The 25,168-nt window shown below is 45.5% G+C and overlaps 1 protein-coding gene across 4 annotated transcripts; it reads left to right on the forward strand.

Moving 5' to 3' along the window:
- The first annotated feature begins 175 nt into the window (after positions 1-175).
- Positions 176-25,168, forward strand: LOC112562427. Of its 4 annotated transcripts, none has more exons than XM_025235692.1 (4): positions 176-289; positions 17,451-19,090; positions 22,411-22,606; positions 23,001-25,168. In XM_025235692.1, exons 2-4 carry the CDS (start codon positions 17,474-17,476, stop codon positions 23,192-23,194), a joined length of 2,007 nt encoding a protein of 668 aa, XP_025091477.1. In that variant the 5' UTR covers positions 176-289; positions 17,451-17,473; the 3' UTR covers positions 23,195-25,168. The 4 variants fall into 4 exon arrangements, with proteins under 4 accessions (XP_025091477.1, XP_025091475.1, XP_025091473.1 ...); XM_025235690.1 differs by lacking the exon at positions 176-289 and adding an exon at positions 2,933-3,376; XM_025235688.1 differs by lacking the exon at positions 176-289 and adding an exon at positions 8,165-8,731.

Raw genomic sequence — 25,168 nt, forward strand, 5'->3', positions numbered from 1 at the left:
GGTTTATCACCTCACAAACTAATCAAGACATTTCTACGATCTATAATTAGACATGGAGCATTGAGTAGGACGAGAGACACGTCAGCGTTTGACGTTAACTTGTGATTGACGTCACAGCAATAAAGCATATCTTTTAAAAAGGGGTCATCACTACGTCATAGACACTAAACTTTGACGTGTATGTAAACTTTGCGACAACAAGAAGTTCCATCATGACCTCTGGAATTATCGAAACTCTGTGTTTGCCGGACTACTACGGGCCGTCTGTAGAGATGAACACGTCTTAATGGTCAGTATACTCTTTTCGATGCTCACACCGTATTATGTTTTGTTCTCCGCTATGAAAGTCCAATGGTAATCAGCTCACAGCATTCACAACTCTATTTTACTGGGACAGCAACACCAATAAGCTGAGTGCCAAGAATATTTTCATTAAGCTGTCCTATTTCATGCCTTTTATTTTAAAAATTAACCTCTTTGAAAAGATGGACCACTTAGGTCGAAGCTTACAAATAATTTAAAACTCTGTTTCTGCTTCCTCGTGAACACATAATTCATTAATTGTAATTAGTCCTAACCTCTCTTTAGTCGATTAATATTTTTCAAACTAAATTTTCCCTCACATCTTTGTGAAGGTTGTACCGAGCTATAAACCTAACCCTGAGCAAACTTAAAGTTTATTTATTTTTATTGTGAACTAAAAGGTATGAATGATGACAAAAAAGATGTCATTTCGCCATCATCATGCCTACCATGTCCTTGCTGCCTTTCTCAGGCCTTTATTAGGACAGCTTCTCTGATCATCTGAAAGAACTATCGAACAATTCATTTAAAAGTTGCAAAAGTGATGCAACAACATTCAGGTTCAGCGTTAACATATCATTCAGTGAAACAGTCAGTCACCTGACTAAAGCTGAGCTTTCTTATCCACTTCTCTGCTCATCTATTCAGGCTGCATTGATATGTGCGCTACACCTTGCTCTACTTTCTTGTCCAGTGCTTTATGCGTGTAGTATAGACCTCTACTTACGTCTACTAACAGCCACCTGACATCCCTGTCGCATGTGCAAGGACCTGCATGATTACTGTAGGACATTTCTTTAGCCACCTTCTCCATTCATTTTCTGCTGCAGAACGACGATCTTCAGCCTCGTGAGTCTGTAGCACAAGCTGCTGCTTTGTCTGTCCCCATTATTCAAAGGTGTCGAGTCGTGGCCTTTGCTTTTTCTGGGGTAACACCAGCAAACGCTTTCTGATACCCGCAATAAGGTGAGAACCTCGAAACCTTTTTTTTTAAAGTGCTGGCGTCTGTAATCACTGAACCATGCAACTTGGGCAAAGGACCCGATCCGCCAGTTGAGACCCGCGACAGTAATACTGAAACGGTGACTGCCACCAGCTTTTCCGACAACGCTTTTCGAGGATGGGTCTTTGAGGACAACGCACTGTGAGTGTATTGTCTAAGAGCAAACAATACTTTGGAATGTCTGCTAACAGAAATGATCACGTGTCTCAGAGGCTTGAGTGTTTGTGTCGTTCCTGGAGTTAGCTCGAACAGTTTATGGACAGGCAAAGATAAAGTGGTGATGGTGTCCTTATACCTTTCAGCAACAATAAGGGTAATTCGTGTAATTACAAATGAAGGGCTTTCCCCTGTCCAAATTACTTGGCGATGGGGTTATGCAAGCAGCACGTAGCTCCTGCTGGACGATAGCGGATGACTACATTCTAGCGTCGGTATCTACATGGCTCCATATTAGCTGGGATTTTTGTTTGTTTGTTTGTTTTTGTTTTGCTTGTTTTTTGTTTTTTGTTTGTTTGTTTTTGTTTTTTTGGTTTTGTTTTGTTTTGTTTGTTTTGTTTTGGTTTTTTTTTTCTTCTCACGCGCGTGACCATGACGAACTTCCACACATAACTATTTCGTTTGTGTGTGTGCGTAAGTGCGTGTGTGTGCGCGTATGTGTGTGTGTGCGTGTGTGCGTGCTTTGCTTGTTCTAGTCCATCAACTATCACGCACATATATCCAGTGCCGGCTCTCTCGAATATAAAATATTAGCTTCATTCTACCGCCCCACCCATGAGCTGGCATTGTCAGTGCTGACAATAGTCTTACGACAGCAACAACACAAGGTAGAGGTATCACGTTCCTTGGTTGCCTGCTGTGATCACACTAGCCTCGTACGCGTGCCTAGAGCGCGTCATTGCTGGCTGGCCTCTTTGCTGTCAGTCGTGATTAATTAGAGGTTCGTGTCTAAATTACCTGGTCTTTCTGCTTACTAGAAACGGAGCTGTCGCAAGGGGAAAAAAAACAATCCCAAAATAAAGTTGACATCATCATCAGCAACAGGAACAATAATTAATGCACGAGTATTTTTTTATAAGATAGGGGTAGGGTACTATCAAAGACATTTATGTATATTGACCCGTGATATTATCTAAGAAAAGCTACTCTCTAGCTATAGACGTAATTTCGATATCGCTGTCTTTTTAACTAGGGGGCCAGTGTCACCAACAAAACAACAACAACAACAAAACAACAACAAACACTTGTTGTCGTGATTGCGAGTGGACATTCACCCTTTCCTCATTTGAAAATTTCCTTCTTTAAGGTTTCCTGTGTGATCCTAGCATCCACATATGTAAATACTTCACCCACCCATTCATAGTAGCGGGGAGGGGACACGGAGGATCTATCAATGAAAGGCCGACGTACAGGAGCCTGCTTGCTCTACGCTGAGGTCAACATATGAACAAGTGTGAGGTCGTCCTCATTAGCATATTTTTCGACCAATGAAAAATCTAAGAAAAAACACGTGATTTGCGTCACGTCAGCATGACCTGAATTTAGCGCGCTCATAGCAGACGACAGTCGCTTGACACCATTACGTACGCACTGTCTACAGGTTCAACTCATGAAATCTGTAAGGTTTGTGGTTTATTTTGAACTACTCGCTGCTAAGATCAGACTCTTCTTTACATGTAGGTAGATTAATGCGTAGGTAGTGCGCTGGCTTCCAGTCGATAAGCAAAGCGATCAGTCTTTGTTTGGAATGGCGAGGTAGTGACTGTAAACAAGATGGCTCAGTGCTGTGCCTCACAAATGACACTGCTTGGCAGTTTTCTTTCAAGAAAGCACGATGGTGTGCAGGTGAGCTACTGTAGATAAGGCATTGTCATTGTGAAAGCTGTGTGCAAGCTAACAAAAAGTGGATCTCCGCGAGACCCCACTGAGGAGGTTTGGAGTAATTAACTTGGAGGAGAAAGAACTTGGTTGACAGAAGCAGCTTCCACCGACTCCTGTCAACCACAGGATATTCGCACATTCGTATCTACAACTGTGGGCAGCTGAAGTAAATTTATTCGCATACAAATGATGGTAAGCCTTTCATTTAATTTTTCTTATATACTTTAACTTTCTCTTCTTCTTCTTTGTCGTCGTAGTCGTCGTCTATGATAAAACTCATAAATAACCTCACGTTTGAAAGTCCAGGTCCGTAGATTTGTTGAGTGAAGACGTTACCTTTTAGGATCAGACTATATTTGTACAAATACAGGAATCCTGCCTGAAGCTGTACAACCTTGGAACCTCGGTGTGCAAGGTATCGAACATTTCCTTTTCCTCCACGTTTCCCCCTCACCTCTCCCTGGATGTTAAGAATCGACACGTACAGAACAAACAAACACCTTCCACTTCATTTATCTAAGACAAGGAAGGCTTGAGTTCTCTCTTTGACTTCTATCTTCATTACTGTCACGTTTTCTTGTCCTTTTCTTCCTTTCTTACTTTTTTGTCTACTCCCCTAAATGATGATGAGGATGATTGAGGATGAGGATGAGGATAATGATGATGATTTTAAAAGTTTTAATTAAAGTGGACAGGCAGACAATCGATGGAATGTCAGATAGCTGAGATTTACAAAGAAAAGTGAGCATCATATATACATATATGTTTTTCGTTTGACTGACCTGCAGAAAGCAAGTCACTATCCAGCGACGTACATTCGGTGAGATCACCAGCGTCGTTACGAGCGACACGTGACAGTTTGATGTCGATATGAAAAGATTGCACTTATCTCGTGAAGGCATCGGATAATATAGTGTCTAGGCCTGCCGCACTGCGTCCCAGTGAAGCCACCGAAACCATCTCATCGCATGCACGTATGATGCACGACAACAACAAGGAAGTAAGACACCACCGAACCGGTTACATGACACACAGGTGATACAATTGTTTAGATGACACACATAAAAACATGTTAGATGACACACAGGTATTGACACAGGTGAGATACACAAAATATAATACAGGTTAGACACATAATTTGTAAAGCAGGTTAGACACAGGCTGTCAGAAAAAAAGGCTAGAGGACACAGGTTGTAAAACAGGTTCTGCTCAAGTGTCAGAAAAGTCGGGCAGTTCATATACGTGTTCATATTGACATGCGAATATCACATTAGCTGCATACGTGACAGTACACCACGCACCCACACTCAAAGATTACATGTATGCGCACACACTATTTACTCGCAGTGATCAAGACAGGCAAATCTTAAAACGCCTTCATAATAAAGGTTTTCCTTATCTCTTTTGTCGAGCATTGTTATCTATCCTCTATTTTTTTATTAGGTGCGTATTTTTAAAACTGCAATCGTTCACTCCGAATTGACTTATTTGGCCTGAGAGTGCATCAACACGCATGTTTGTGGGAGCGAATGAGAAAATGAGAAAACCGTGTTCCCGACACAAAAACCAAACAACAAAATGGCTGAGATCAACAGCTACACGCCCTGCCTCCTGCCCTGTATATCACATGTCTTTCTTCGCTGTCCTTTCCGAGAATCTGTTGTTTTGTGCTTCTGTTGTTCTTAGAAAAGATATCCGTCTTAAGCTTGTCCAGGGTTACATCTATCTAGGGACGGCTAATCATATGTCACGGGATGAATGCGTGTATCATTAAAATGTGAACACAAGCCTCAAATTAACCTTGCCAGTCATGCTGTTTTAGGTGTGCCATGCCATTTGGATACTATTGCTGTTTGAGAGAGATAACGACTGTAAGGCACCCGAGGTATTTATATTGTCTACGATGATATGCCTGTTTGTCGCTGTCCTGCTGTCTCGTCCTTTTCTGTCGCACTCCTCCGATCGGTAAGTGATTGGTGTGGCTCGTGAGCAAACAGGGAGGTACAATCTCCCTCGAGAAATGAAGACCAGCCTGTGACGAATGCTGCCTTCGTTCTTCTAGAAGAACGGGTTTCTTATCTGAGGTCAATACTTAGTCAAGGCAGATGAGGAACCTTAATATTTCTTGCCTACAGTTTTAGAGTGGTAAAGCTTTCTCAGATCAGGGAAGCTTTGGAATTAATGGTCGCAAAGAGTTGTTTAGTGCGGCGGCGGCTGTGACGACCAGCGCGATGACACCCCTATGTGTATCTCTGTCACTGCAGCATGAGACACGAGTCAGACCTTTTTTATTTAGTATTTTACGGTCAAGATATCGCCGTGGCTGACAAGTGTCAATACAGTGCCTGTGTTACACTAGACAGCAGGAGAAGGATGACTACACGGGATGTCCCTTTTATCTCTGCAGGTGGCCAAACATAACTGAGAGAGAGACGATCTAAGTAATACTTCATTGTCTGCGAGCAAGGAGCAGTGCAAGTCATTGCTACAAGATAGTGTCACTGGTGTATTTGCCTTTTGTGATTCATTGCAGTCCCCCACAACCTTTGTAAATGCCTTGAAGGCTGTCAGTGATGTACCTGACACCTGTGTCTGTCACTATAGTACCTGTCGACCTTTGTATCTGATTGTGGGCTCTCTTCCCTTGGTTTCCCCGTGGCGATTTAAACATCCTTGAGGGTTCAATGCTGATCTTCATCCCCGCGATGTATCCGCCAATAAGAGACAAACTCCTCGTAAGCCAGTGATATTAAATGTAATGTCTGGCACAAATCATAAACGTTAAGGATAGGTGGGAATAATAGAAGCTTTACTAATTAAACACTTGTTTGTTTTTGTACAATTCAGGTGCTAGACACTTTATATATTCCGATTTGCCGATGGTCATAGCATCTGTTTGGTCAGAGTTAAAGTCTGTACTTCTTTAGAAATTATTTCACTTCAGTTTAATGCTTAATCGAAATGACAGCTGTTTCGTTCAATTAGTCTTTCGAGGTAATCAAAAAGGTGGGTCGGAACTGTGTTAACTTTCAGATGTTTACTTTCTCTTCAGTCAATGAAATAGCCTGCATCGAGAGGTGATGGATCAGTTCTTTCACTTTGCCTGATTGTAAAGCGTGAGATGTGGTTATGACAAGTGTGTGTGCACCAGCTGTGTGCAGGCTACACGAGTGTGAGCAGCCAGCCACACGTCCCGACGGCTTCTCTCGCCACGCATTTATTGCCCCGTGAATAAGATATGGACCTGCCAGCCATAAAGGAGAATCAGCGGAGGAGTCAGTGGACTGCTTTCAAAGCCTCTCCCTGAGGTCGCGAGCTGTCACTGAGGTCTTCTTTTCTCTCCCTCCCTCTCTCTCTCCCAGGACTGCTACAGTGTGTGCACCGTGCACACTGCACCCCCGCCACCATCCTCCTCCTCCTCAAGACGTGTCCTTTGCTGCAGCCCTGACTGTTGTGTACACGCTGTAGGGGGCATAGGAGGAGATTAGAGCGGTAAGTCCTGTCCCCTGTCGTAGGTACGTACACAGTGTGCGTCCACAGGTTAATCTCAATCCCTGTCTGCCTCAGGCGCGTGCAACAAAGCAAAGCCGTGGTCGCTAGGTGTGGTGTACAGTCCAGTCACCTTTCATGTCTGGTCGCCTTCGTCCACCTCAGCTTTTGTTTGAAGACAGTCGGTTGAGAGGAAAGAGTTGTTGATATACTTTAATTGTTGAAGACAACGAGTAAGCCTTTGTCATCAAAGCTTTAAATTTGATGATTATGCAGCTCACGTGCAAATAAGACTTGCTGATATCTCCGTTTTACTCCAGCGATTTTCAAAATGTAACAACCGATAAAATAGCGATTGATATCTCTTTGGTGTTTGATGTGCGGAATCAAGAAGTTGGGGGATCATAAATTCTCTTTTTTCCTCTGAAACACTAAAAAATACAAAGAAAAAGAGAGAGTGTGTATGGGGAGAGAGAGAGCTGTACAAAACGAATTAGATTCTCGCGTGCTGTATATATACATATACCAATGTCTATAGTTAGCATATATATTGCTGGTTTTGTGACACATGGCTGAAAGAATGAGTACCTGTCGAGTAAAGCTGACTTGCAGCGTACAGCCGAACGACACGCAGCACGTGTCTCTAGGGAACAGTGACAATATTGTCTGTTGTGTCGTAGGACTAATCAACTCACCTGTGTGGTGTCAATTGTGGGCTTCGACTTCCGCTGAAGGCTTACCTGGCAGTCTCATCATTAGCACATGGTTACAGGCAATGCTGGTCTCCTAGCTCTTGAATAACCATGAATAACCAAGAGGATCTGACTAATAAACAGCAGGTGGGTAGGAGGGGGGCAAGGGGCGGGTGGGGAGACATTTATATTAGAGCCTGCGGCTAGAAGAAAAAAAAAACCAACGGAGCTCAAAGAACTCAGCTGGGTAAAACAAAAACAACAAGAGAGCTTAGAGAACAAAAGACTACAAAACAACACTAAAGTACTGAGTGAATGCCAAGTGATTTTGTTTCAGTTTCTCATCACCCTTTCAGGCGCCCAGTATACAGTTGTTAAAACACTCGCATGTCACCACTGCAGTCAGAGGCCCTGGGTTCGGATCTACATGTATGTGACACCTGTTTCAAGCATTGGTCGTCAGGAGTTTTTTTTCCCAGGTACTCCAGTTCCACCCTCTCTTTATAATGCCTCTAGGTGGAAGCACTCATCCGCCAAATCAGACAACCAATGTCTCACCACCCATGCTAGTGCTGTTGGTAGATGTGTTGCTCAGGGGTTGTCTCTGACAGGTCACGTCAAGAACTTGCGGATGTTTGTGGCGGAGACTTTGGTGAAGTGTTCATCACTTCGTGTCAGTCACTCCTCAGAAAACAAGTCATTGCGATCCTCCGACACTGCCGGAGAAGAATTGTGTGTGTGTGGGTGGAGGGGGATGCTGCCGGTCTTGTAATGCGCAGCTGCGTGTTTTGCATACCAGTGACTGCCTGCAGCTTGCTGGTATCCTGAGTCAGTCATCTGCTCGAAAACAAAAAAAAAAAAAATAAAAAAGTAAGTGTAGCAGGTACATCAAGAGCCAGAATTGTTACGGCTGCGGAGATTGCTGCGCTCTGCAAATCTCATCAAGACCGGCGATGCTGGAAGGCAAGCACGGCGCAAACACGGCCATAAGTACACCGGGTGGCGTTCGCCCTCTCACTCCTGGCGTCGTCAAGAACATTGTTTAGTCGTGTGCCTACTGCACACAGGCCAGTCAGCCACACGGCTGTTCAGTAGTGTGCATGGTGGGAGGACAGCGGCCCGACATTCCTTCTCCCCATCCCCATCCCCACCCTCAGGCCACCTTGTGGCCACGGACATACACTGTGGTTTGTGTCTCGGGGACCCCCGTGTGCTTGAAGTTGACCAGCTCCTGGCTGACTGTTGTCCCAGCTTAAACCGCCTGTCAGCACAGCCTACCTCCACCCCACTCCCCATTCCATTCCCCTGGCACCTTGTATGGCCTCCGTCTTGCCTTGGAGCCAAACGACTGGATTACCTGCAGATGGTAAGGTAGGAGAGACAGAGGAGAGATAGGTGTAAAGGAATGGAGGATCTAAGAGAGAGAAAGTGTATGTAAGACGAATAAAGAGATGAGAAGACGGAGGGAGACGGAAAAGGTATCGAGACAGACGGCTATATGGATGGACGGATGGACGAAATAGAAAATAAAAAAATGAAAGAAATAAAGTAGACACAAAATAATAAAGATAGAGAGAGAGATGGAGAAATAAAGAGACAATGATAAAAACAGGGCTAGACCACGACTAGCCAGATAGAGAACAAGAGGTATTGAGAGAGAGATCGTAAAACTTTTGAGAAGGTGACAGTGTAGGATTACAGATGAGCGTCAATATGTCACTGGCTGTCAGACACGACAACAAAACTTGCCCGGAGTCTTGTAAGTTGAGAGTATTTTTTTCCTCTTCAAAGGTCGGGAGTGGCCTGGCTCATTATTGTTCGTAGTGGTGAGGCCAAAGTCTGCTTTATGGCTACAATCCACTACCTTTTCGATGATTTCGTATTCAGTACTGAGGATTGCTTGTGACAAACTGCTTTCTAGGACGAAACACGCAGCTCTTGTAAGTTGCCAATGACAACTTTTCTAACAATCGTTTTCAATTATTGCTATCGACGATATTTGAAAAATTGCGAGATTGCTTCACACTGCAGTTGTTCACATAATGTTGTGAACCCTGTTTTTTTGTTTGGTTTTTGTAAAAATGGATTTATTGTACGGCCTCCCTGTTGCCTTGGAGCCAAACGACTGGATTACCTGCGGATGCCATGATGAATGTTGAATATTGTGTTATGGCCTCCACATAATTTTGTACATGGCAGTGGCTTTGTATATATGTGTGTGGGGGAGGGGAGAGGCAAACTCAATGCTGACAGTAAACAGCAATGAATCAGATTCTTGCCTCCTCAGTATCTTTTCTGAGGGGGCAGCTGTCCCCCCGTTGCCCTCTGGCTCCTACGCCCCTGCATGGGCCGCCACAATAAACATGGCTCTATCCAATGTGTTTACCACAGCAAACGTCGCTGTAAATAGACGATCAAACTGTGACTGGCTCTTCCTTCAACACCTCCTTTCCTTCTATCCATCGAAAGGGATGATCATAAGAGGTCACGTGTGGGGTCATCAGGTCGCCGAGCCTGAGGGGGGACCATAGACTCCTCATGTTCGGCTCATTTTTTAAGCTGGAGTCTTTCTTCGACTCAATCGTGTTGTTTAAACCTTGGTAATATTTAACGTAGATATTTTATATGTCTATTTCTTGATATTTCATTATAAAGACATATTCCAACGGTTAGTATTAGCACAAATATAAAATTTATGTAGGGAATTCTCCAGCCTTGTAAGGCAGTTTAGAGCTTTCAGCATTATCTGGCTTGTCGGCACATTGCTTTATTTTCATAAAGATTGTGTTTGTCAGCGTGTCCCCTCGTTCGTGCTCATGCTTGATTTTCATACCGTTGTTTGCCCATCGTTCTCCAATAACGAGTTGCCCCAAGCGAACACTGGAAGGTAGAATGACCCCACCTCCATCCCATCACTGACTGCGACTCCTCATTCTGTGTGGTTGTCAATGTACAGCCGGGGGCGAGCCCTGAGGTTCCCTCGGCGCTGTCCTGATAAAAAGCTGAACCCTTGCGGACCTTGGGGTGTGCGCCACCCATTGGGTAGCATGTCTACACCGCATCCTGGTTCCGTTTGTCATAACTGTCAAGGTGTGCTTATCTCGCTACCACTCAGTCCACACGGCGATCACGGCTGTCATTACTGTCCTTGCAGTGTTACTGTGATGTACTCGTCACACATCGACCTCTGGTTACATAGATCTGTACATCCGACCTTTAATGAAATGTATCTTGTACACTCGACCTCGCGTATGGAAACAGCCGCTCTGACAAAATCTATACAGCACCTGGCAACCTTTGACCCGGAAAACCTTGTCACGAAGTCCAAAGTAGCTTGTTACTCAAGTCACCGAAGTAGTTGTCACAGAGAAGGAAACTCGGTGCAGACAATCGACACTGCAGCTGTGCGGCATTCTTGGTTGCAGCTGGGCGCTGCAGCTGCATCACTACGACAAAGACGACAAGAAGTGGGTTGCTAGACCTCTCACGTCTTCAGTCCCAGGATCGCACTGTCATTCATTCCGTGTCTGCCTGCCTGCCTGTCTGTCTGTCTGTCATCTACACACACTTATCATAGGGAAGGAGAATGCTATCACTTACAGTGTGGACTGCAAACCTATATTTGAATACCATTTATCAAAGATGAAAAGTACATGACAGTTGAAGTGCGGGAAAGAGTGATAATGACGATAGCAATGATAACAAATACGAAGTTAGTGTGATGAATGAAGTAGAGGGTAAGCATCTCCAGGCCACTCGATCTCTGCTGAATGGAGAGTGATGCCCCTTGCCTCACTGGCTGAAGGGTGACACCTCTCCCTCACTTTTCGTATTTGTCTGTTGTTCTGCGTGAAGTTTTGTGTTTGATGTTCATCAGTACATCTGTTATTATATTTGCTTCGTTCCTGGGTAGATTTCAGTGTCTGCACCTCTTTTCATCTTTTACTGGGCCATTTTATTGCTACAGTCACATCTGCGCCATCTTGCTATTACCTAGATGTGAGATTTGCGTATCCGCAGTGTCAACTTCAAACTTTAATTGCCTTGCTGTAGCTGCTTCACAATGTCTATCTATCCCAGCAAGCTTTGTGTAGAGTACAGACCAGTCTGCAATGATTGACACCAGGTAACCCCCAGCAAGCTCAGTGAAATGTGCCGCTCAGACTAATCTGACTGATGCTGATGCTGTAAAAGGCCATCTTGTTTTTGAGGCCTTTGACATGACTACTGTACTGATGTCTTACGTCCGCAACTCCCCGTGACCTGACTGCTGTACTTATGTCTTACTTCAGACTAGTAGCTGGTAAAGAGTGACAAAAGGATAAAGAGAGGCAAAAGCAATGTCAGACAAATCTGTAACATTGTCTCAACTGTCTGATTCTCCACCAGCAAGTCAGCCATGCGACATCACCTTCCCATCGCTGTCAGGGAACACGGTGACGGTCATAACATCAATGAGTCATCATCATCAGAAGTGGTCATCATGCAGTTTTACAGCCTGTGCCTACCAGCTATAAACTGACAGGCGAAGGTCACAAAAATACAGTGATTTTACAACTGTTTTTGAGACCAGCATCCATTCTTTTTATATTTGTGTTTTTCTTTTTTAGTAAAGCACTTTAAGCCTGCCTTTAATGGTGGGGAAAACGCTATACAAGTAAACATATTATTATTATTATTATTATTATTATTATTATTATTATTATTATTATTATTATTATTAACCCGTTGGTAAAGCTTTTGATACTCAGCTTTCAACGAGAAAGGTAAAAAAAAAAAGGAAAGTATGGGTTAATGCGGTGCTAAATGCACTCAGCCTCCCGCGAGGGGGCGCTGTTCTAGCTGAGCACACAGCCCGCAGCCTCATCGATATAATCGAAGCCTGCCAATCACGTTACGTGTGCATAGCCAGTGTTCGAGAGGAACTGCTTACCAGTGTCAGACACTGGCTGCTGTGGCACCGATGCCCTGCAGCCGCCATGTTGGATGCGATGACACGTACGTCTCTCGGGGATGAGGCGATAATGAAGAAAAGAGATCGAGAGTAACGGGACTTTCCATGTCCCTGCAAGTACAGCGCGGCCAGCAGCAGTGGCAGCGGGCTGCAGCAGCAGCAGCAGCAGCAGCAGCAGCAGCGGTGACGACACAGCAACAGCAGCTGGCACGGCACGGCGCGGTCGGGCCGGCACGGAAGCAACAGCAGCTTGGCGTCTGACGAACAAAGCAGGCGGCCAGAGATCCTCGTGTCGTATGTCTGTCCAGCTCCACCGTGCTTCCCTCGTATTGCCGAGGCGTTGTTGCTGCCGGCGGTAAGAGACGACGAGAGAGGGAGAGAAGCTGACTGCGGGCAGGTAAAGATGCTCACCTGTCGGCAGGCCAAGAGGCAGGCATGCTGAAGTGCAGGAGAAAATTCAGTGCAACTGTCCTCAAGCTGGTGATTGGTTAGTGGAGGCCAGGGCTCCAGCCCTCGCACTTTCCGATTCTAGACTGGCAGTCTCTGTCTTACATGTCGTCGGTAACATCAAAGACTGGCGAGCTTACAGCCCGAATGTTTCGTACCTGAGACTTTCAGTGATAAAAGTGAAAGGAGGGGGAGCAAGGCGTGCCTGCAAGTTTGTGCGAGTAAACAACCCAGTCCTGCGTGTGATTTGCTAGGGAAATTGCAATAGTATTGCCAGCAACAGTAATCAGTTGCTACACAGGCAGTTGGATTCACGTTTGCTGGCAATTTTCGTAAAAAAAAATTAACAAAAGATCTTTCCAGCTTACCCGCTCAAAAGCGGTCTGCCTTACAATCTCCACGGCTTGCTTCTCAAGCCAGTTGCATAAGCAAAGCCACGTGAACGGCTGTGGTCGGCGTCATTCTCGTCTTCAGTCTCATCACACAGCAGACGGACGTTTGAGGTGGGGGACCTTACAAGCACCAGGAGACAGGACTTACTCCCCTCCTCCCGTCCTCGTGGAGCCAGCGACTGGTGACCACGACCACCGCCCACCCGGCATACTGCCAAGATGCCGATCTCGGGTAAGCCTGGCTAACCTCCTTGTATGGAAGTAGGTCTTGCCGGAACTAGCGCTGTTAGTGCGCGTCAAATGCGCCATTTAGTACAACGATGCCTCCTGACGTTACGAGCCCACCCCGGGTATAGTTGGTGTCGTTGCCTGACTATCGGGTGTCACCAAGAGTTCATACAGATCCGTCCAAGCTCTTTGACGCTCCGTCTATGTGAATAGCGTGTGAACGGAATCATTGGTTGTTTTGTCCACAGCTGCTTCATTCCTTTGAAAGAAATAGCTGCGGTCCTTGTCTGTTGGCATGGCAACCATTACGTAGTTTTAAAGCTTCCTTAGTCACGTGTTTAATAATGTATTAACTGTTTCCCGCCGAACCAGCCTTGTTCAATCGATGTTCTTGCTCCGGATGTCTCCGTCAGCCGTGTAAATGTCTGCTTGTTCACTGGAAGTGTTCGTTGCCGTGAACACTCCCCCGATGTCGCTGCTAGGGAGGAGGCAGACTTGTACTGGCAAACTGAGCGCCTCGCGCCCTTGACGTGGATCGATGAATAAAAAGTGTTTTTGATTACCACCAAGTGCTATGTGCAAGTGTCTCACATTCAGCGTGTGAATCTTGTACTTACATCACTTGGGGTGAAGTCATTAGAAGGTCAGCGTGTTTATTTTCGTGTGTATAAACATCAGTGGGGAACACGAAGACTGACCACTAACCCCTCCGTCGTCATGTCCACGATCCCATGTTACTTCCAGAAGCCCCCTCGTTAGTGACAGTCGCAATGGTTATAGTTATGAAAGAACCTACAGACTGAAACTGCTTTGCCGTCAGCAATAAAGGATGTGTCAGAGAAATGCTGCCCTATAACCTTCTTGGGGGAGGGAACAGGGCGCAACGGATATGTGACTGAGATAGAATGGCATAGTACTCACACACACACACACAGAAAATTATTTTTGCGCCATCAAAACTGTCATCTTCCTACCTCTGTAGTAATCATGACTGACATTGTTAAATGAAGCATTCAATGGAGTGTCCAGTTGAAACTACTTAGCTCTGAAGCCTGCTGACCTTCTGACTTTAATCCATGGACCAAAGACTTATTGTAACCTCTCATCGTTGTCTTCACTCTTGGGGTCTACTAAGCCGACTCCCGCCTTTTTCTTTCATTCTTAAAGTCGTTTACACATCGTCGTACTCTGATGTTAGATCATTTAATAAACTCTGAAACAAAAATCGAAAAAAATCTCGGGTTATAGGTGTTTAGGTCTGCTGTGTTTAGGTCTGTCAAGCTGGGCATAAAGCAGCTAGTCGCTTTCTAGGTGGTGTCCCACTTGGCGTACACAAACACAGGGTAGCCGAGCGGCTGAGTGTTTTATTCACTGCCGGTAATATGACAAGCTTTTCGCGCGGCATCTGTCGACAAAACACTCACCCAAGTGTGAGAGAACTTTGACCTAACCGACGCAATCGAAGTGTGACATTGAGTGGTGGTGGTGCGGGTGTGGTGCGGGTGTGACGTTTGCAGGTATGGTGAAAGCGCGCTGGTCGGGTGGTTGCACGCCGCTTGGCGAGTCATTGGCTTCCACATCGGCAGGTGACCTTTGAGACTGCGCCAAGGTACACACCTGTACCTGTTACAGACCGCTGTAGTTGTATTCTGTCGCACATGTCATTGATTACTCCGCTTTCCTCCTCACCAGTTGTCTGGAATATGCTGCTCACAACCTCAGATGGGTCTCTTGCTTTCTGGTTGTTTTGTTGTTTCTCAGGAGGGAGGGTCTATGCTTCTACTCTTCTCACCGATGTGAGCTTCCTTTTTATCCTTCTATGCTTTTGTTTAAAAGTCTTTCAACAATTCAAAGGGAAATGTTTAGTGTGTGTGTGTGTAAAAATGCACGGTTTTGAATTTAAAATTCTCCCTATCCGCCCCTCCCCTCCCTCGCTGGCTCACGTTGCTTAACGATTGGTCTACAAAACAACTCCCTCATCACTTGTCTTGTTAGAAGGGATCAACAGCTCTGAGTCTAGTTAGGCGGATTGCACGAAGCGTTGTCGGGGATTGTGGTGAGGAGGGAAGGCTGCTCATCATCCTGTCTGTAAATTTTGTTGCTAGGCTGCTTTCCATGAATATTTTGTTCATTCATAAAACGTATCCCTTAATTACAAAAGTTGATTGCTTGGTCTTGAAGGCGTACGAGATAATGGCTCGTTCACCTCGTCCCAGTTTCTTTCTCATAGCTTTTGTTGTCTGTTCACAACCAGACGTGTTCTTCTCAGACCAAATTGACATCCATCTCTAAGCATTTTTGTCCACTTCTGAATTCAAAGCATCATTGGAAGGTTCCGAGAAGATAGCGCGTTCGCTTTCTTTTTTTCTTTTTTCCTTTTTAGTCTCACACGTGATTAGATGCTTCTGAACAATTCTTAACAATTATGTTAAATATATCTTCAGCAAATCTCACTACCCACAGTGACCGCTTTGTGTGTGTGAATAACCTACATTGTGTGCGATGTGTGAACCTTGAGAGCTCGCTGTCAAAAACTAATTCACTTCCTATTTAGTTTCTAGTGATTTCTGGGTGCTTTTGTCGGTTTTTATCAGCACGATTCATCTTACAGCTTACTTGTTCTTTAAAACAACAGAACAACATTGTTTAACGCCAACTGATTCACTCGTTCGTCTTCGTCATTTACACTCACGAAACAAAAAAAAAATGTAAACAAAATATTTACCTTTTACACATGTCTTATTCATGGTCTTTAATTTTCAACTGTTTCTTGGGTAGATACAATCATCTGCCGTTTGAGAACAATTCGTCTCTGGATGTAAATAAAACAAACATATCGTGTTACTAGTATGAAGGTTACATCGTTGAGAATGACAAAGAGTAACATTCACACACAAACGCACGCGTCAAGCGAGAACAATATTTCAATGGGGTGGAGTCAACATGTTTTGTTTAGTGCTGAGATAACAGCAAGGTTCTCACTGTCGGCATAAGGACACGTTGTTTTATACTCGGATGAAAGGGCAGACACGGAGAAGTGAGGGTGCAGTGGGTCAGAGTGACATGGAGGCACGTTAAGACAGTACTGTGAGTACCTGGAGCCCTGCCTCTAGCACTCCCACCATCCTCTAGTGTGACGTGTACACTAGCAGGATACAGACATTCCCTCCACTCCCAGGTAGCCCCATATAGGTCTACTGACACTGGATGCTCATCAGGTATGCTGTGACGTCTGTAGGCCAGGTAGTCAAAGGTCCGGCGTCACTGCCATTGTTTATATGTCACTATGTTGTCGTGTCTGTATGTCAGTGGTGTCAGCGTATGTTTGGCACCAACTGTCGACGTGCCCTGCATGGCAGCACGAGCTTTAAGAAGCTTATGTCCGTGATATTTCCTGCCGCACTTGGTAAAGCGCATAACACCTTCTTAGCACTCAAGTGCGCTGCTCTCATCCAGCCACCACTTCAGCCTGAGACTGAAGAAGTAAGACTGTAGGCTGGCAGGCACGACATTGTGCTGGCAGTGTTTACCAACCTTTATGATCGATCTTTCATTCATTTTAATGAGTTTCGCACCTGTGCCAGTCGACACAACTTCTGATGGTTGACCAACAGTCGGCTACGTGCATCAGGTATATGTGTTTATAGACTAAGCTTTCTCACTCCCAAGCGAAGTCTACACTACATCTTTTTAATATTGTCTACAGCTGTGTCTGCTGCTATGTCTGGCAATTATAACTCGTTGTCTATCAATAAAATGTATATGTCTGTCTTCAGCAAAGTCTGTTTATTCTTCTACCGTTAATTAGATATGTAACCATGCTCACAGTATTCTTCCATGTTTTGAACACTGGTTTGTTGGCATCATGGGCTAATTTTTTGACATGTTTGTCTCTGTCTTCCTGTCTATCTCTCTACATGTCGGTTGGTCAGTCCGTCTGGTCTACTTAAAGAAGTCCGCAGCGTGCTTTTGAACGAAGAAAGTACATGTAAGTTGTCAATATATTTCAGAATCTTACGTGTCCAAACTGCATGTCCAGAGTGTTATTGGATTGTGTCTTCCAGAACTCTACGTGTCCAACCGGCGCATGCGGATAGAGGTGACCACCCGCCGCCTGCCTCACACCAACCCTGACATGGACGTTTCGCCTCGCCTCCCATCGTTCAGCCAGGCTTCAGCGGCTGGTCCCTTGTCCAAAGCGCGCATCACATCTGCTTCTTGGACCTCTGTGCAGGGCGGCCAGGACGGGGCTGATGTGGGCTTTGTGGGGGACCTGGACTCGCCTCTCGTCGCCAAAGTCCGCACGGCGTCCGGTCACTGCCGCCTGCCCAGCACTGACAGCGGCATCCAGGCCGACGCGGGCTGGGACTCGCTCAAACGGCCCGGGCACAGCAGCAGGACGGCGCTGGATGTAGGAGCTGTCGCTGGTGGTGTACCCTCCGTCAGGACTGTGGCAGGGGACCGGAGGTGGGGGAGAGGACCTGAAGGTGAGGGCGAAGGCGGAGCAACAGGATCAGCAGTTTCAAGCAAAGAAACAAAACAGGATGCCGTCAAGACGCCCTCGTCTACCTCCGCTACCATTTCTCTCGTTGCGTCTTCTCCCATACACGTCGCACATCACGAGACCACAGTCTTAACACCAGCGTCCAAGCTGTCCTCCTTGTCTAGTGACAGTAGCCACGTCAGTAAAGCGGTAGAGAGCATAAACGGTCGTGGTGTTTCGAGCGACCAATCATTTGTGCCTGTTCCTTCTCCACGGAGGGTGATGAGTCCAGACAGGAACGCGGGGCGTTTGAACCTCGTGTCAGCCTCCACCCCGGTAATACCCTCTCCCTCTCCCCAAGGCACAGGTTCCCAGTCAAGCCAGTGGGTGATGGGAGGCAGAAACCTATTCCCATCTCAGTCTAGAACATCTCTTGACATTAGTCCTCCCCGCACAGCCAGCAACGACGGAGTGCTTCGTGTTACTCAGCCAGGCAGCCCACCCATCCAAAATGTACCTCAGTCTGTACCCCTTCTGCTTCATCCCGTACAAGTGCAGCACCTTCATGCGCCCTCGTCCGCCTACCACCATGGGCGGCCTAGGGTCAACCCAGTGACCACACGTTTCTTGGGGACTGTTGCCCACCCTGTGCACAAGTTACACATCGAGGTGGTGGAAAACACAGAGTCTGGAACTGTCGTTATCAAAGAAGGGTCCTCCTTGCAAGAGGCGTCCATGAACCCTTCACTGGCCAGCATCAAGAATCTGGCCGGGGGGCTCCCCAGAAGTGTAATCTCTCCCACACCCGCGAGAAGGTCGTGTAAGGGCAGATCCCCCAAACTGCCTCCCAAACACCAGAGTGGCGTTGTGCATAACATCCCCATCAAACACCTGGACACGTGCAGCGCGTGTTTGAAGCCAGAGCCCATCAAAAACGACTTGGCTAACGGAGGACCAGCTAGACGCCCCTTGGTGGTGGGCGGCAATGCCAGCGAGATCTCCTTCAACAACAACCAGGACTCGACTGGCGTTGGCCAGGAGCGGGAGCCGGGGAGAGTCATCCTCAAGATGGTGGAGAAGGAGACAGCTGGTGAGGTGCTGGACCCGATGCTGAAGTCGGCCAATGGTCAACCACCCAGACTGGACAGTCGCAACGATGTGCCATGGAGCGAGCGGCGATCTCGAATCGACTCTGCCTTGTCCTGGCTACGTAATGAGCTGGTAAGACTAAGATATAAAATTAAATTCTAATTTGTTATGTGTATTTGTAGGTCTTTCCACTAAAACTTGTCTTCCCAGCTTTTACCTTATATGGTGTGCACTTAGACCACATCATGGAACTGTTGATGACCTGTTTACGTTAAATCGGTTTATTATTTACATTTATGTCTTTTGTACCATTTTTGTCCATGTCCTAATTTGTCATGACAGTTCTCTCTAACTCTCAAGCAGAAAAAAAAGCTTCAGTTAAATGTTTGAAATTCTTTCCAGCTTCTCAATGACTAATGTACTCAGTTTGCATACCTTACCTTCCCGAGATTAGCATCATCAAGAATTTAATGCAAAGGCTTTGCTGCTTCCTCTGGCCTCAAACAAGGTGCCACGCTAAGCACCAAAGTATGTACCCCGAGCTCTCCAGCAACAAGCAGCTAAATAAGGACAGAGCATGGAGATTATCTTTCTCCGCGCCCTCCAAAGAAACGGAATAATCGGAAGCAGTTACATCCTGGCGAAGGAGGTTGGGGGAGGGGAGAGGAGTTGGAGAGTGTGAAAAAGGAACAAGTTAAAAATACCGTTTGAAAAAGACATCAGTGCAAATCATCGTCCATGACGTCACAGCCTCACAGCCTCACAGCCTGGGTTTTCCGGACAGTCACGTTTGCATGAAACCATCTCCAAAGAGCGCTGGAAGGCAAATGTCAAGAGTGTTTAGTACCCCACACAGGAGGAAAAGCGAAAGATCCGACTGGCATTTTGGCACGTGTTTCAAGAATGCATTAGTGCACCATGTTTCTTGCCCTCGCACGCGCGTGTTGCACACAAGTGCAGCAGACATCCAGGATGCCATTTCCTTTGTTAGGAAAAGAGCCGTGAGCCTGCCTCGTAGCCGATCTACTGTTGTCTGACACTTTTAAAGGTCTATAAGATTGAATTTTAAATGAATGGGGAAGAGCTCCGTTCTTTATTTAGCATATTTCAGTACCTCACCTACATCTCTCTTTGTTTTATGATGCGAACAGACAATCATCACAAAGATGAACAAGAAGAGGTCAGAAATACCGAGATCAGGAATGCAGGTAGAGACACGTTCGTGGTGAAGCCTGCAACCAATGGAAGAGCTGGGAACATTAACAAATTTTTAGTTAGGTTAAGCAGGTTTATTAATTAGGCGTATCTGTAGACACTCCTTATGTTTGACCAGCTTCTGTATATGGAGATTTTTATATATTAAAAACTGTAAATGGGATTAAATATCCACTCAGATTTGGGATAAACTTTTGTAACTTGAACTATGCTCAGTTCTGTGATTTGTGTGGCCTGCACTTCTATAGACCTTAAGTGACAGTGGCGTTTGGAATATCGTTTATTTACTTCTGAACATGCGCACTGCGAAACGCGGAATGTAAACAGTTTTGGAAATGTGGTTCAAATACTACAGCTAATGTTGTACTCGGACTTTGGTATCCTTGGTATCTATACGCGCTGTGTAGAGAATACGCTGAAACACTAGATGATGATCACAACCAGAACTACAAAGTCTGTCTACGAGAGAAGGTATTTTTAAAGCGTTTGCAAGATGTGAAGGTAGCGTTTATATATGTCTAAGCATAGTGTACTCAACGGCCTCCAGCGGCATCCTCACTAAACCAAACAAACAAAGAAAAAAAACTGTTACCTTAAGCGCGAGGGAAAGATTATAGTCACAAAGGGCGCTCTCTAATACTAGTAGACCACAGACTCAAGTCTGTTTATCATGTACTAGTCCATGTACTAGACACTGTTTATCATCGGATCACATTCCTACTAGTAGGCCGATGATTTGTTGACCATACCGGACCTTTGTTTTCTTTCTCATATGCTTTCTTTTCTTCCTCATACAAACACAGTAGTTTTTTCCTTCACGAGCGAGTGCACGATCGCACGAACAAAGCTCGTGACTCACACGTTTGTTCTGCCAGCGATTTTCCCCCAACCTCCACCCCCTCGTGATTCCTGATAAACGCTCCGACAAGAGGAGAAAAAAATCAACTCCGTGAGTTTAGGCTGTTTGGATTCATTTCGCCACTTCAGGAGTCCACCTACAGTTCTATCGTCTGTCAAAGTGCACCAGCAGAAGTCCTGTCGTCGCCTTGCAAGGTCTGTTGCTATTTGTAGCTTATGTTTAGACAATCTTTCGCTCCCTCCATCGTCTTCTTGTTGTCGGCGCCACCAGCGCGCCTGGCGGACACCGCGCGATCCCTGAGGGGAGAGAAGCCAGGAGCGAGGCCATGGTGTTACAGTCAATAGGGACTGATACAGTCAACATGAGCAAGGCGCTTCTTTCTCATCAAATTTGTTTTTTAAGGACGCTGACGAAGAATATCAGGAAGCTTTATTCGGCTTTATTCTCTGCCTTTCAATCTGTCATATTGCTTATTGAAAGAACCATCGAGTCCTACCCTTCATTAACACACCCCACACTACACTCGTTCATGCATTCATCCACCACTCATCAGCTTTGTACATAATAGTCTCTCGAGGTCCGGAGCCCCCTCCCGGTGCTCGTTGAGGAACGTGGTGATGCGTAGACCGTTGAGTCCCTCGTTGCTCGTTGACGTCTTCATACACAAGCTGAGACTCGAAACACGTGCTGCATGGAGCTGCGCCGCCCTCACCTGCAAAAGATAGAGAGGATGGACAGACGAGAATACCAGGAGAGGGAAGCAAAGGAGGAAGCCCAGTAACTGTCAGAGAGTGCACATCATCGATGCTTGTCATGATGGCATGCGGAACCTTTCAGACACTGAAGCACTTTAGTCGAAGGAGAGAAACTTTCGTCCCTATTACCTGTGATGTCACAACCACGTTTCAGTTGCTTCATCGGCCTGTTGCGAGATAATTTTAATATGGTGATAATTTTCAGTACAGAGAACTTGTTATCGCCAAGATGTACTCTAGCCCTGTGCTTTACTATGATACGGAATTTCAAGCTTCGGGATATACATATAAATTTGTGTGTTTTTTATTTGCAATATTTGTATATTTACATGTGTGGTGATTCCAGTATCATAAAGTGAGAATAATTAGATGCCCCCTCACCAGTCGATTAATATGTGTATTTGTGTTGTTGCTGCCATGGATCCGGTCATCAAACACAAAGCACAGACAGGCGAAATCTGTCTAAACTGTCAAACACTAGAGCGCCTGCGGACGTAGCCTCAATGACGTTTCGTAGTCATCCATCACGTAGTACATCCCATAATGCCTGCCAGTGTGCTGAGGGACGAGGTCATTTCTGGGTTCACTCTCTGCAGTCGTGTCATCGTTCTGCTCTGTTGCAGGAGTCATTGCGCGCCATGGACGCAACCTTAGTGACGCAGTTCCGGCGTTGCCAGGAGACCATCGAGACGCTCAAACAGCAGCGGGATGCGGTCTGGGACGGAGAGGGCAGCGACTGGGGATGGGGGTACGGCTGTGGTGGCGATGGCAGCGAGTTTGATGAGGACGAAGAAGCATGGGAGGACTGGGAGATCGCAGGTGGGTTGTGTACCTGCTAGGTTCTTTACTTATCCGTGATGCAACTTCCTTCAGTTGTGATTAGAGGAAAGTACTAATGAGATGTTTTCTAATGCTCTGAGTAAAGCTCAGAGCAGATACTATACGATATGCTTGGAACACACATGCTTGAGATTCCCTCTTCATTTTGGCCATAAATACACCTCAGTGCACACACACACACACACTTTCTTCTTTCGTTCCTCACATAATACTTAGAAACGCTTCATTGCTTAGTAACTTTCTAGTCCCTAAAGTAAGACTTCCTTACTAACAATTCCTCGGTAACTTTTTTAGTTCCTAACGTACTAGCCTTTATTAGTTACTTACTACTCTTGTCGCCTCTAACATTCTCTTTTTCCTATTTGTTTTTCAGAGTTTGAGAAAAAGTGGGCAGAAGACCCTAACGCCAAGGAGATCGACATCATCCTGCCACCTACCAAAACCACTTCACCATCCGGTGTCTCGTGTGCCACAGAACTGAACACAACGACCGCCAGCAGCGACACCACCAACAATCAAAGTGACTCCTCACCCGTTATCAAGCAAGATGTGGAAGTGACTGTGTAGTCGAGCAGGCTGTGAAGGTGACTGTCTAGTGCTCCACCATATTGGTGGGAGGGGAGGGCCGCGGCGAGTTACTTGCTGCCTTGCTGCCTTGCTGCTCACTGCCCGCAGCAACTGAACAGGAGCTTCTTGCAAAGCTGCTTGAACATACACGGGTCAGGATACCTTCGTATTTGTCCATCGCTAGGCAGTCTCAATATTAGTGCACAAAGATAACTGTGCACTAGGTATCTATGACTTTGGTGGCTTTTCGTTATTTGGATTCTTGGATCTGCACAAACAAATCGGTACAAATAGACAAAGGAGAAAACAAGTTCAAAGAGAAAATAAATGTTCAGGGCTCTTCGTTGTTTCACCAGAGGAGAAAGGGGAGGATAGAGCAGGAGGTAGGCAAAGGGAGACAAGTGGTTGTCGCCCAGAGCATCATGTGAGAGGTACCTGTGGGGACGGAGAGAATATGCTTCTAGCAGTTCTAGCAGAGAGAAACAGTTTCTAGCCAAAGCCTCTTATCTTTAGGACCTGCAGATTTACCATGCTATTAGACAGCAGTCTCAAGGAACATCTGCAACAGCTCCATTCTGTGGTTAAAGTAAATATCTGTGCTCGCTGTGACTGGGCTGCGAAAGTTGCGAACAATCACACCAGGTGTTGAGAGGGCAAAGGGAAGACAAAAGAAGTTCAATGTACATGTGTGCTCGCCCGAAAGAGAAAGAGAGAGCGTATATGCATGTATGCGTGCGTATGTGAGCGAGGTAGAGGGCGTTTACGTGTGTGTATGTATGCGTGTGTACATATGTGCTTGTATGCTGGCGCGCGCGCGTTTTTTTAATCACTTCACGTAAAAAAATGTTCCATTAATTTTTGATATTTTGTTCCCTGAGTTCGTTAGAGCTAGCCTTCAATGTACCTCAGTTCACAATAAGTATGCTAACATTGCCTCTGTGAGTTTCATTAAAAGCCGTCATTCGATAATGTCTAATCCAGTCATCGCTGCAGAGTAATTTACGCAACTTTCAGACATCATGGCATGCTTCCAATCCTTATCTTTATTTTTTTTTTGGGGGGAAACAAAACTTTAGGCAAAACGTTTTCTATGTAAGTGAATTGAATGTGCGGGTCACGAGGAACATCACGATTACGCATAGAAGGCAGAAGGTACAGCTATAGTCCCCAACAGTTTTTATACCTGGTGATGGGGAACCTTTAGAGAAAATAAATGAGCTAACATCAAAACTCTGTTTATTTTACTAAATGTTAATTGATAATAAAAAAAAAGGAGGGAGAGGTGGAGAGGAAGCATTTGATGTATATAAATGCTCATTATTATGGGACTTCTTAGCTGCTTCTCTCTCGCCAGGTGTGGCAAGTAAGGGAACTCACAAGAAATCATGAACTCGTCGGTGTGTGATTGTCAAGATGAGTACAGTGGTGGAGTGGAGGGAGGAGGGTGGATCTTGAAGCTCTTCACTATCCACTTGTGCTTCATGCCTTGCTTGCTGCCCTGCAAGCTACTTCCCCGCCCCTCCTACTCCTTCTCCTGAAGAAAGGGTGCTGTCATGCCAAAATTACAAAAATAAAATTTAGACCTTAGAGATTCCGTTACAAACCAAGCAAAAGCGGAACAATGATATATATATATAAAGTCTTTGAAAGCTTTTGTATTAAAATTGAGACATTTAATGCTTACAGTGACGATAAATAATTTTTGAACTCTTATGTTTGATTCCGCCATGAAAAGTTCAAACGCAATGGAAGCTAATAAGTGGAGTATTTGTATATGATGTTGTTCTGATATTCCAGACCCTGCTGTGGTATGCCGAAGTCTACATGTCGCTGACTGTTGGCGATGTCTGTGCAATATACTATGTTCAGTGCTATATGTTGTGATTATACTACATGAACCCTTGTGTTAATTGTCGATTTGAGAACGTACAGGTTCAATGAAGTTTTTTTGTGAACGATTACATTTCTGCTTGT

Source organism: Pomacea canaliculata, linkage group LG4, assembly GCF_003073045.1.
Source record: "Pomacea canaliculata isolate SZHN2017 linkage group LG4, ASM307304v1, whole genome shotgun sequence".
In the NCBI taxonomy this organism is placed as follows: Eukaryota; Metazoa; Mollusca; class Gastropoda; order Architaenioglossa; family Ampullariidae; genus Pomacea; species Pomacea canaliculata.

What these genes read in the sequence shown, in the direction of transcription:
- LOC112562427 (XM_025235688.1), top strand. Translation starts at nt 8,683, where the DNA reads ATGGCCTCCGTCTTGCCTTGGAGCCAAACGACTGGATTACCTGCAGAT. An exon ending in GACTGGATTACCTGCAGATG is followed by an intron (nt 8,732 to 17,450) that starts GTAAGGTAGGAG and finishes TGTGTCTTCCAG; the next exon opens with AACTCTACGTGTCCAACCGG. An exon ending in GGAGGACTGGGAGATCGCAG is followed by an intron (nt 22,607 to 23,000) that starts GTGGGTTGTGTA and finishes TTTGTTTTTCAG; the next exon opens with AGTTTGAGAAAAAGTGGGCA.